Below are 12,578 nucleotides of genomic sequence, written 5' to 3'. Positions count from 1 at the left end.
TCCGGACTTGTCCGACCTGCCTAGCTCCTTTTCCACCTATCCACTCCACCCTCTCCTCCCTGACCTATCACCTTCATCTCCTCCCCCACTCACCTATTGTACTCTATGCTACTTTCTCCCCACCCCCACTCTCCTCTAGCTTATCTCTCCATGCTTCAGGCTCTCTGCCTTTATTCCTGGTGAAAGGCTTTTGCCCGAAACATCGATTTTGCTGCTCGTCGGATGCTGCCCGAATTGCTGTGCTCTTCCAGCACCGCTGATCCAGAGCAAGCTGATCAAGGTCAGCAGAAAAACAGTCAGCATTTTATAAAGAAAAATCCAAACCAGCTTCACTGAAGTGAACTCACATTCAGAGGAAAGTCTTTGCACTGGTTTTACTTTCCACTGTTAATAGAGTCCTACAGCACAGAGGCAGGGTTTTTGGCACAAACTGGTCCATGCTGAGCAAAACAGAATTGATTGCACATCACTGTAAAAACAGCATTCTGTTCAGTGACTTCTATACAACTAAGCAGCTTGGAGCTGCTCCTATTTTGATAGATTGTTATTCAGTCTGCCTTCCACAGAAGGAAGAGCTCTCGCACAACATTTTAGAAAGCTGATACGCAGAGTGGATGTCTATATTAACCCCATGGGTGGGTTGACTACTTTGTGACCCATTACTCAATGCGCATGTAATGAGATAGGCAAGTTCAAATATCAGCTGAGCAGAACACAGAGGGACAGACCGGTACATGAGACAGTGCACATCTATCAAGGCTAGCAAGTGCTCACTCAGCAACATATTTCAGTATACATTCGGGAGATACAGGACTGCTGGTTATTTAGTGACCACAGACACTCACACCCAATCACAATAAATGGGATGGGTTTCCACTCAAGTCGTAGGGCCCTCGTGATGCAATGCTAGTGTCCCAGGAGGCCCAGGTTCAAGTCTCATCTTCTCCAGAGGAGTGTAATAACATCTCTGAATAGGTGGATTAGAAAAAAAATGTTAATTTAAAAAAAAGACACGCAAGTAGATATTCTTTAGGAAAAGGTGCACTCTGCATCAATGGGATACAAGGTTTGCTGTGTTTCCAAGAATGAGCAGTGACAGTGATTCCCAGAGATTATCTAGCATCTCCACCCAAAACTCCCTCCAGCAGTGGAGTCTGGATAACATACAGATCAAGCTAACAAATAGACAATTACAGACATTTCAAACAAAGAGTTCATTGATTTCTGACTTTCGATAGCAGAACTGCCAACTTATTCAATACCAAGACCCTGGATGTCACTGCTGATCAGAAAAAGAACTGGATCACCCACAAAACAGTAATGCTGTAAATCTCTCAGTATCTCCCCCAGTTCTGTTCTTACTTCAGATGTCCAGTATCCACAGTAGTTCACATTTGGATTACTGGATTAGAAAGAAAGGGATCAACCCAAAAGATGTCACAAACTACTTAAATAATGCCGATTTTCTCCACCAACCAGAATGTGTTTCAATCTCAGAAGAACCTAAGAAATAGGAGGATTGGACTATATGGTCCCATGAGTGTGCTTCAATATCATCACAGCTGATCTTTAGTCTTGACACACCTCTTTCTGCCCCACTCCCAGATCTCATCATCCCTCCAGGTCAACAATCCATCTGTCTCAGCCTTGAAAACATTTAACAATCTATCAAGTTTCACTGTAGGACTCAATGACAAAGTCTCAGGAGCGGAGAATTCCAAAAAGATTTTAAAATCTTCACAATTCTAAGTGATCAAAATATTATTCTGAGACCATGCCCCCCGTTTTCAATTCCCCAAACTCTCAGCATCTACCAGACACAATCTCACCCAGAACCTCGTGTTTTGTAAGAAATTTGAAGTCCACAGCCAATGAGAGAAGTGAAAGTTAAATTTAGAATGACCTAAGTAATGAGCCCATACTCAAGACAGAGATGATCCTTGAACCAGGATAATTATTTTTGACCAATTAATCATTGCTCATAATTGCCAGTATTTAGCTGTGGAGCTGGTTTTGGAACTATGTGGATATATACCTTAAACATACCATTTTCTTGCCCAGGACTGTGATAGGATTCCAAAGACACAGCACCCAAATGATTATTCATCATGTGAAAGAAAGTACAACAATAACTACATTTTAGATATAATTAACTAGTTTAAAAGCACTTTGGAATGATTGGAAATTGTGAAAGATGATATATAAATGAACATCCTTAGGGAAGGAGATAAATGCTAATTGTTTTGATATCGCAAGATCTCAGCATAGTTCAGAAAGTCTTTCAAATAGCATTGACTATTAAGTTTATCACTAGAACACATTTCCCAAATGCAAAAGTGGAAAAACTTACTGCAAAAAACATTTAAATTGTGAAGGTCGGAAATTCTCTACATTGATGACTTGTGGACAGTTCAGAGTATCCTGGTTCAACTGTTTTCCAGAAATGCGCAAGAAAAACTCCGGGACCCTTGCTAGCAGCACAGCTTTGTGAGCTCTGAACACAGCGGCTCCTACATGGAACGTGACATCTGTCTGGCTTCCATCGATAAGGATCCTTTAAAAGAAAAAAGATAGAACAAATCACTTCATTCAATCAAGGAATTTTGTTACAATCTTTATTCAGTGAGCTATAAGTCTCCAAGAGCTTGGTAGGCTCTTTTAATTACAAGAATAGCAGAGTTATATCCTCGACAATGAATAAATGATCATTATAGAGTATGAACGACTATAATACACAAAACAAAGCTACTGATAACTGTGTAATCAGAATGAACAAAAATGTAGTTTTCAAATCAATGTTACTAAACATTAAAGAGAACAGAATGTGAAAGTCTCAATCTCATTGTGAGTCTATGTCACCAACTCTCTCTATTTTTGCATCCATACATTTCAGACATCTAAGCAGACACTTAGATTCTTTTCACAAATAAAAGAAAAATCAAATATAGGCACCTCCGAGCAATGAAGCCTAACTCTGCCATTCTGAGTTCAAGTTTATTCTTTGACTCAATTGAGTGTAAGTGATTTTGTTGGGGGCAGCAGGATGGGGGAGCATAAATAGAAAACCTACACATTATTTTGAACTACTATTACAATCATTTATATATATATCTGTCAAAATAAAATGCTCTTAGATTCAGTCACAGACTTTATCAGTAAATGTGGGGTTGAGTGCACACCAAGGAAGTCAATCCAGGTGTTCCCCACAGGAAACACTGGATGAATCAGGACAAATAGAACCTGCTAAAAACCAGGCGTGAGGCCTTCAGATCAGGAGACCCACTCAAACATGAGGAATCCAAGTATGACCTTTGCAGATCCATTAAGACAGCCAAGGACCAATATCGAACCAAACTAGAGACCCAGACAGACATCTGGCGACTATGGCAAGGACTGAATGACATCACAGGTTCTTAAAAACAAAAAGAGACAGTGCAAGATAGCAGATCCCTTCCATATCGTCTCAACGCCTTTTATGCTCGCTTTGAGCAGATTTTCGGCAGAGAGGTAACACCTATTCCGAAAAGTCCTGATGAACCTATCTCAACAGTCATTGCATCATAGGTCAGATCAGTTTTCCTTCGTGTGAATCCAAGAAATGGAATGGGACTAGACGGAGTACCAGGCTGTGCACTCAATACGTGCAGATCTACTGGCAGGGGTCTTTGCCGACATCTTCAACCTCTCCCTGCAGTAGGCCACTGTCCCTGCCTGTTTCAAGAGGGCCAACATCATCCTTGTGCCTAAGAAGGCTCATGCAGCATGTCTCAATGACTACCACCCAGTGGCCCTAACTTCAGTGGTCATGGCATTAATCAACTCCAGCCTCCCCACTATTCTTGACCCACTCCAATTTGCCTATTGGACCAACAGATCCACATCAGATCCTATATCACTTGCCTTCACTCCTCCCTAGAGCATCTTGACACCAAGAACAGCTACATAAGAATCCTAATCATTAACTACAGTTCAATCTTCAACACTATTATCCCCTTGAGGCTGATTATTAAACTTAGTGATCTCGGACTAAACCCCACTCTGCAACTGGATCCTCAGTTTCCTGACCCACAGGCCACAACCATCGAAGATTGGGGACAATATTTCATTGTCACTAACACAACACTGGAGCCCCCCAGGGGTGCATACTCAGCCCTTCCTGTACTCACTGTATATCCATGACTGCGTCGACAAATTTTCATCCTCACTAACACTCAACACTGGAGCTCCCCAGGGGTGCATACTCAGCCCTTCCTGTACTCACTGTATAATCCATGACTGCGTCGACAAATTCCAGACCAATGCCATTTACAAGTTCACTGATGACACCATAGTCCGTTGAATCTCAGATGGCAACGAAACAGACTACAGACGGGAGGTGGAATACCTGGAAAAACAGTGCACTGAGAACAACCTAGCTCTCAAAACTAGCAAAACCAAGGAACTCATTGTTGACTTTCGGCAGGATGTTACTCATGCCCCCTATACATCAACAGTGCAGAGGTAGAACGAGTGGACAGCATCAAGCTCCTGGGAGTGGTCATCCACAACAAGCTTTCTTGGACTCTTCATGTGGACAAACTGGATACAAAGGCCCAACAACATCTCTTCTTCCTCAGGCAGTGAGGAAATTTGGCCGAATACCCTTGCCACATTTTATAGGTGTGCCAGAGGGCATTCTGTCTGGATGTATCACTACCTGGTATGGAGAAATTAAGATCTGCAGATGCTGGAGATCAGAGCTGAAAATGTGTTGCTGGAAAAGCGCAGCAGGTCAGGCAGCATCCAGGGAACAGGAGAATCGACGTTTCAGGCATAAGTCCTTCTTCAGGAATGAGGAAATTTTGTCCAGCAGGCTAAGCGACGTTTCGGGCAACTGGTATGGCAACTGTACCATGCAAGATCAGAGACAGTTAGAGAGTGGTGAACTCAGCCGGATGATCACAAAGGCCAACCTCCCATCTATAGAATCCCTCTACCAGGCTCGCTGTCAAGGAAAGGCCACCAGTATTCTTAAAGATCCATCCCACCCCGGCAATGTTTTTCTACAACCTCTACCATCGGGGAGAAGGTACAGAAGCCTGAACACACACCAGCCGGTTTTGAAACAGTTTCTACCCCAATGTTGTTAGAATACTGAATGGACTCAAACTCTGAGCATTCACCAGTACCCCTTTTGTTGTTTTTGTTGCTGTTTACCCATTATTTAGTTATCTATGCAACTTAACTCTGTGATCTATCTGTATTACTCACAAGACAAAGATTTTCACTGTGCCTCGGTACACGTGACGTGATGTCACATTCCGTTTTTTTTTGCTATTTAATACCTTTCCAAATTGTCCTTAATGTACATCATTTTTTATTTTTGTAAAGAGACCACTGGCAATCTAGTGTGAATTTGTTCCATGACTAACCACTACAGTAACCAACAGCAAAATCTGGACTTCTCTATCAAGCCAGGTTTTACTCTGGGATCTATTACGATCACTACAGCACTCAGAACTCAACATTAAGACCACAAGACATAGGAGTGGAAAGTAAGGCCATTCGGCCTATCGAGTCCACTCTGCCATTTAATCATGGCTGACGGGCATTTCAACTCCACTTACCAGCATTCTCCCCGTAGCCCTTAATTCCTAGTGACATCAAGAATTTATCAATCTCAGCCTTGAAGCCATTTAGCGTCCCGGCCTCCACTGCACTCCGCAGCAATGAATTCCACAGGCCTACCACTCTCTGGCTGAAGAAATGTCTCCGCATTTCTGTTCTGAATTTACCCCCTCTAATTCTAAGGCTGTGCCCACGGGTCCTAGTCTCCTTACCTAATGGAAACGATTTCTTAGTGTCCACCCTTTCCAATCCACGTATTTTATTTGATAATATTCTTGTTCAAGCCAAGCATTGGTACATACTTAGAAGCTCAGCTCAGCTATATTTTAGACTAACAATACTCTTGCTTCCTCTTCCTTCTTTTAAAATTAGACAATCCTGATTTTATACAGATATTCTGATTTTCACCTAGTTTTCCACATATATCGCAGTATGGCCGCATCATTTTGAGAACAACATAAAAGCAACTGCCTCTACTATACCTCCTCTCCATTTCCCATATTTTAAGTGTATATTCCATCTGTAGCCTGCAATTAGCAATGCTCTGTTGGACAGCTATTTATTGTCACAGATATTAAAACAACTTCAGGGAAGCGCAAGAACAAATGAAATAAAAAGAGTAGGAGAAAGTGAGGAGTTGAAGAGTGTGGCACTGGAATAGCACAGCAGGTCAGGCAGCAACCGAGAAGCAATGTTTCGATCATAACCCTTCATCAGGAATAGGAAAATAAAGAGGAAGAACAAACACATTGCAGTCAGAGAAAGGGGAACGTGAAAAATTGACAGACTGGAGGGCAGCAATGAGACAAAACGTCAGAAAATGCATGGTTAAAACAAAAAATGGAGGACTGAGAAATAGGCAGGATGACAAGTTCATATAAACTGTCCAGGATGGATCACAGAAGAAAGGAGAAATCAACAAATCATTCTTTGAGCTAGACTGCCTCTGTTGAGTGGAGGCCAATTGCTTCCAAATGATTGCAGTTCTGCTTGACAATAAACATTAGATAGACAGACACACGAATCTGCAGATTGTAACTCTGAAACCCAGAGGGAAAAAAGGGTGGAGGAAAGTGTTCTTTTAAAAAGAAAAGTCTGATAGACATGAAATATTTTGCCATCAGTACTTTGCCTCTAAGAGAGATCAATATTATTGTGAAACACGCAAACAGATCACCAAACTCTGTAAAGGATAACAGTTTGGAATAACAAGAATATTATCAAATAAAATATTCCTTTCACTAAAGAACACAGGAAGGATGTTTCATACCCAAGAAGATCCTGATTTAACTGCAAAGCCAGTGATTCTTTCAATATTTGTCTTTCATTTTTTACTCTCTCCTGGAAACCAGTGGTATCTTCCAGATTTGGTACTCTTTGTACAATTCCTCCGTTCCATGTTGCCATTTCCAAGCAATTTCTATGGTTCTTAATGGCTACGTTGGTATTTTTTCCTTTCTCATCTCAGAGAAAATCTAGTTGGGAAAAAGTAAACAAAAACATTGAACAATTAAGATATATAAATCAATTCATATTACTCTTAAGCCAAGAAATCTGTATGTTCCAGATCTGGCCAGCTCCAACCAGCTCACCAAAACAGTGGACCATAAGTTGATTTTACACCATGTGTGGTATGTTAATAATCCACTTGGTGTATACACTAAAATCATTAGTGCAGTTATACAAGGCAATGCAATAATTTAAGATAGCATCTACTCAGATTTCATATCTAAGGTGTAACTGATGTTGGGAAGCAAATCAAAATATATTTCAACCTCAGGATCCCACCATTTATCACAAATTAATTTTATACAAGTGTTAAATTGAAACAAGATATGTATTATATAAACATTAAAATTGAAGTTAAAAATCCTATATCTCAGACTCAGGACAATTCAAAGCACTCAACAGCTATTTGAAGTGTAGTGGGGCTTTGTTGCTGGAGGGATAAATATGGACCTGGAGACTAGGAAAGGTTCCCCTATATTTTTCAGAAAGTGCTGTGGGACCTTTTACTTCTCTAAAGTGCAGCCAAGGCCTTGGTCTAATAGGTTACGCAAAATACAATGCCCATGTCAGGATAGTTCTTAATCAACACTGCGTTTCATTTGCTGAAGTCTATGGAGTGGGACATGAACACTCATTGCATTACTGCCTCAACCTCTCAACAGTTATACATTTTCTTTCATACTGTTTCACCAGTTGGTATTTATTTGGTGCTAAGCTGCCAAACAAAGAAACTGTCTTGAGAATTTAAAATATTACAATTGAGTACATTTACAGCCAAAGCAACTTCCTGTGTGTGATATTGGCAATTAAAAGTGGACATGTAATTCGTATAATGGCCCATGTCCTAGGAAGTACATATATAATGCTGAAGGATTAATTCTCAATGTATAAGTTATGAAATTTCAACCATTAGAATGACATAAGTACTGCAGATGAAGAAGATCTGAAACAAAAATAGAAATTGGAGAAACTCAGCAGGTCTGATAGCATTTGGAGTGAAAAAGCTGAATTAGCTGGCAGGCGGGCGGGGGGAGTGAGTGAATAGCTGCAGTCAGAGGCCACAAGAACAAACAAATAGTAACCTCTCTTCTCTTTCCTTAAGAGCCACAGCAATGGGGTTGACTCTCAACTGGCCTCTGAAATGGCCTAGCAAACCACTCAAGCACAGTGGCATATTGTCAAGAGGGAGATCCTTGGGAGTCCTCAATATCGACCTCAGAAGCGACAAGGTCTCATGGCTTCAAGTTAAAAATAGACGAGGAAACAATAGGAAATAGACGAGGAAGAGTGATCACCACACAGTGGAGATGAGGTCCTGTCTTCACATTGAGAATATCCTCCATCATGTTGTGTGGCACTATCACTATGCTAAATGGGACAGAGATCCAGCAACTCAAGACTGGGCATCCATGAGGCACTGTGGACCATCAACAGCAGAATTGAACTCCATCACAATCTGTAACCTCATGGTACGGGGCATATTCCCCACTCAACCATTACATCAAGTGATCAAACCCTGGTTCAATGGAGAGTGCAGCATATTTGAGGCATCAGCACCAGGATATCTAAAAATGAGATGTCACGTGAAGTACCAAATAGCATAACCAGTAAATGATAATCAGGTCTAAACAATCCTATGACCAACGAATCAGATCTACCCTCTGCAGTCCTGCCACATACAGTCATGAATGGCAGGGGGCAATCAAACACCTCACTGATGGAGGAGACTCCAAAAATATCCCCATCAATGATGGAAGAGCCAACACATCAGTGCAAAAGAGAAGGCTAAAGCAGTCACAGCAATCTTCAGCCAAAAGTGCTAAGTGGTCCAACTTGGGCTCCTCCATTGGTCCCCAGCATCACAGATGCCAGTTTTTAGCCAATTCGATTCACTCTATGTGATAACAAGGAACAGTTGGAAACACTGAATACTGCAAAGGCTATGGGCCCTGACAACATTCCAGCAATAGTACTGAAGACGTGCTCCAGAACTTGCATTTCCTCCATTTACAACACTGGCATCTGCCCAACAATGCAGAAAAATTACCTAGGTTGATTCAGTACCAAAAAAAAGACAAATCAAACCTGGCCAATTACTGCCCCAGTCTATACTCCATCATCAGTAAAGTGATGGAAAGTGTCATCAATTGTACAATCAAGCAGCACCTGCTCAATGACATTCAGTTTGGGTCCCACCAGAGCAACTCAGATCCTGACCTCATTACAGCCTTATTTCAAATATGGAAAAAATATCAAATATTGGAGGGGAGATTAGAGCAATAGCCCTTGACATCAAGGCTGCATTCAACTGAGAGTGGCATCAAGGAGCCCTAACATAACTGGAATCAGTGGGAATCGGGGGAAATGTCTCCGCTGGTTGGAGTGATACCTGCACACAGGAAGATGACTGAGGATGGTGGAGGTCAGGCATCTCAGCTCCAGTACATTTCTACAGGAGTTCCTCAGGATAGTGTCCTAGGCCCATCTACCTTCAGCTGCTTAATCAATGACCTTCCCCATATAAAGTTGGAAGGGAGGGTGGGAGGATGTTTACCAATGATTGGATAATGTTCAGCACCATTTAAAGTCCTCAGATACTGAAGCAGTCTACATTCAAATGCAACAATCTCTGGACAATATCCAGGCTTGGGCTGACGTGGCAAGTAACATTCACATCACACAAATGCCAGGCAATGACCACCTCCAACAAAAGACAATCTAACCACTATCCCTTGACATTCAATGGTGTTACCATCACTGAATCCCCTATCAACATCCTAAAAGGTGACCAGAAACACAACTGGCCTTATCATTTGAAGAGTTCCTACAAGGGCAGGTCAGAGGCTAGAAATATTGCAAGTAACTCACCTTCTGACTCCTCAAAGCCTGTCCATCAAGTACAATGCACAAATCAGAAGTGTGATATGGAATACTCCCCACTTACCTGGATGGGTACAGCTCTAATAATACTCAAGAACCTGACACCATCCAGGACAAAGCAGCCCACTTGATAGGCACCACATTCATAAGCATCAACTCCCTCCAACATGCTCAGTCCACATTGCTACTACTATCAGATGTACTGCAGAAATTCATCAAAGATCCTTCATTAACACCTTCCAAACCCATGACCATTTCTATTTAGGAGGGTAAAGAAACAAATATATGGGAACACCACCAATCACAAGTTTCCCTCCAAGTCACTCACCATCCTGACTTGGAAATATGTTGCCATTCCTTCATTGTGGTCAAGTCTAAATCCTGGAACTCGCTCCCCAAAGGTATGTGGATCTACCTACAGCACATGGACTGCAGTAGTTGATGGAGGGATCTTCATCACAACCTTCTCAAGGGCAGCTAAAGATGGGCAATAAATGTTGGCCAGCCAAAGACACTGCTAGATCTGCTGAGTTTCTCCAGCCTTTTCTGATTTTATATCGGCTTTATAAATGCAGCGCTCAGATCACCAGTATGAATAGCAATAATTTTAAGCAAAGTAGCACCTTCAAATTATAAATCAGAGTAATTTGCAAACAAAAATGGCCTTAAATATTTAACAGCTGAAAATATTCAGTATCTGTCCGTTATATAAAGCAGTATACAACATAAAATGACCTAATACACGCTTCACTGAAGTATCAATCATAATCTGATCAGCAAACCCTGCAGCTGGATAATATTTGATTGACCCACTTATTTAGAATGGCAATCCCAATGTTACACAAGCTGGCTTTTTTTTTGCTGAGACGGAAAGGGCTTGCAAGTAGAAAACAACATACATCTGAAGTGCAAAGTTGGGTGGGTGGGTCAAGTGTAAAACAGGAGGAGTTCATCCTAGAATTCACATTACCTCCGGTAGAATTCACGGGAATGCCAATGAAATGTTAAAACCCTTCGACTACACGCACGAATCTTAAATAAAGAGGCCCGCGGTTATATCCACGGGCTCTAGGCCAACCCCGACCGGGGAAACTTTGGTAGAGGCCCGAGAGCATCCGGCGAGAAGCGCCGTGAGTTTGGGTAGGGGAAATTATCACCTCTCTCTCCCTCTCGTTTAAAAAAAATGCAAGAAGCCGGCACCCAATGAGGCACCGTTTAAAGGTGGGATTTAAAATGCAATGCCGAGAGGTGAGCAACAACCTGCCAACAGCAGCAGCGAGGCTGCCTGAACGCTGGGCAGTGAGAGGTTAAACAGGGGCAGTAGCTAAATGCTGGGGTATCCCTCTGCACAGCAGCAACTCCCGCGCCCACTGTATCCTCGCCCGTTGCTAGGCGCCTTTTGGCGACAAAAACATCGAACCCCCTCCGGCGGTCTGACGTCACAATGGGTGTCCCGGCCCGCCAAACCCTATTCTCATTGGTTGATCTTGCACGTCACGTGCGGACATCTGCCCAATCAGACCCCTCTCCCGTTAGCCCTGCCTCTTCCCTGGGTGAGCTCTCCTCCTGGCCTTGTAACCCAAAGAGGAGACAGGTCAGAGTCAGGTATGGGTGGCATCAACTTTCTCTCTCTATTTCTCTCCATTGATGGACTGGAGTGGACAAAGTTAAAAACTCTCTCCATTGGTGCTGCCAAATCTGCAGTGGTTCCAGTAATTGCAGTTTTTAATTCTCAACCTTCCCTATAGCTGCTTTTCTTTTTGCTTTTGCACCTGTCCCGAAGGCATGGGTCACTTGGCTGGATAATTGGTTTCTGTTGCGAAATGCTGCCAACAGTGTCTGTTCAATTCCCACTCCAGCTGAGGTTACCAGGAAGGGTTCTCATTCACAACCTCTCCCCTCATGTGAGGTGTGCAGACCCTCAAGTTAAACTATCACCAGTTGTCTCTTTCTGTCTAATGAGAGCCATGATGTGCAGGTACCAGTGTTGGACTGGGGTGGATAAAGTTAAAAATCACACAGCATCGGGTTATAGACCAACAGTTTATTTGGCAGTACTGGCCCTCAGAGAGCTGCTTCTTCATCAGGTACTAGTGAGGCAGGATCGTAAGACACAGAACTTATAGCAAAAGATCACAGTGTCAAGCAATTAAAATGATATATTGAACAAACTGTTTACTTTAGTGATAGAAAGGGATAGGTGTATACCACTGGGCAAGAGTTACAGCTGGGGGAAAGGCAGATTAGATGCGATTAGGCAAGATTTAGGAAGCATAGGATGGGGAAGGAAACTGCAGGGGATGGGCACATTAGAAATGTGGAGCTTATTCAAGGAAAAGCTCCTGTGTGTCCTAGGTAAGTATGTATCTGTCAGGCAGGGAGGAAGCTGTAGAGCGTGGGAGCCGTGGTTTATGAAGGAAGTGGAATCTCTGGTCAAGAGGAAGAAGAAGGCTTACGTTAGGATGAGATGTGAAGGCTCAGTTAGGGTGCTTGAGGGTTACAAGGTAGCCAGGAAAGACCTAAAGAGAGAGCTCAGAAGAGCCAGGAGGAGACATGAGAAGTTGTTGGCGGATAGGATCAGG

General features: G+C 42.5%; 1 protein-coding gene across 3 annotated transcripts in view; it reads right to left on the bottom strand.

The window, feature by feature from the left end:
* btbd8 (BTB domain containing 8) overlaps positions 1–11,412 on the bottom strand; it is a 104,579-nt gene extending 93,167 nt beyond the window's left edge. The window contains exons 1-3 of one of the 3 annotated variants that reach the window (XM_043698782.1): positions 10,967–11,412; positions 6,878–7,082; positions 2,351–2,554 (exon numbers count right to left, since the gene is read on the bottom strand). In XM_043698782.1, coding sequence (XP_043554717.1) covers positions 2,351–2,554; positions 6,878–7,014 — 341 coding nt within the window. In that variant the 5' untranslated portion in view covers positions 7,015–7,082; positions 10,967–11,412. Of the gene's footprint in view, positions 1–2,350; positions 2,555–6,877; positions 7,083–10,324; positions 10,370–10,966 lie in introns of those variants that run through there. The other 2 variants (XM_043698783.1, XM_043698784.1) reach the window with 2 other exon arrangements.
* Between the last annotated feature and the right edge of the window lie 1,166 nt (positions 11,413–12,578).

The sequence above is a fragment of the Chiloscyllium plagiosum genome, chromosome 11 (assembly GCF_004010195.1).
Source record: "Chiloscyllium plagiosum isolate BGI_BamShark_2017 chromosome 11, ASM401019v2, whole genome shotgun sequence".
NCBI classification, from domain to species: Eukaryota; Metazoa; Chordata; class Chondrichthyes; order Orectolobiformes; family Hemiscylliidae; genus Chiloscyllium; species Chiloscyllium plagiosum.
The sequence above is the reverse complement of the archived record's forward strand: the minus strand, read 5'-3'. Positions and strand labels throughout refer to the sequence as shown.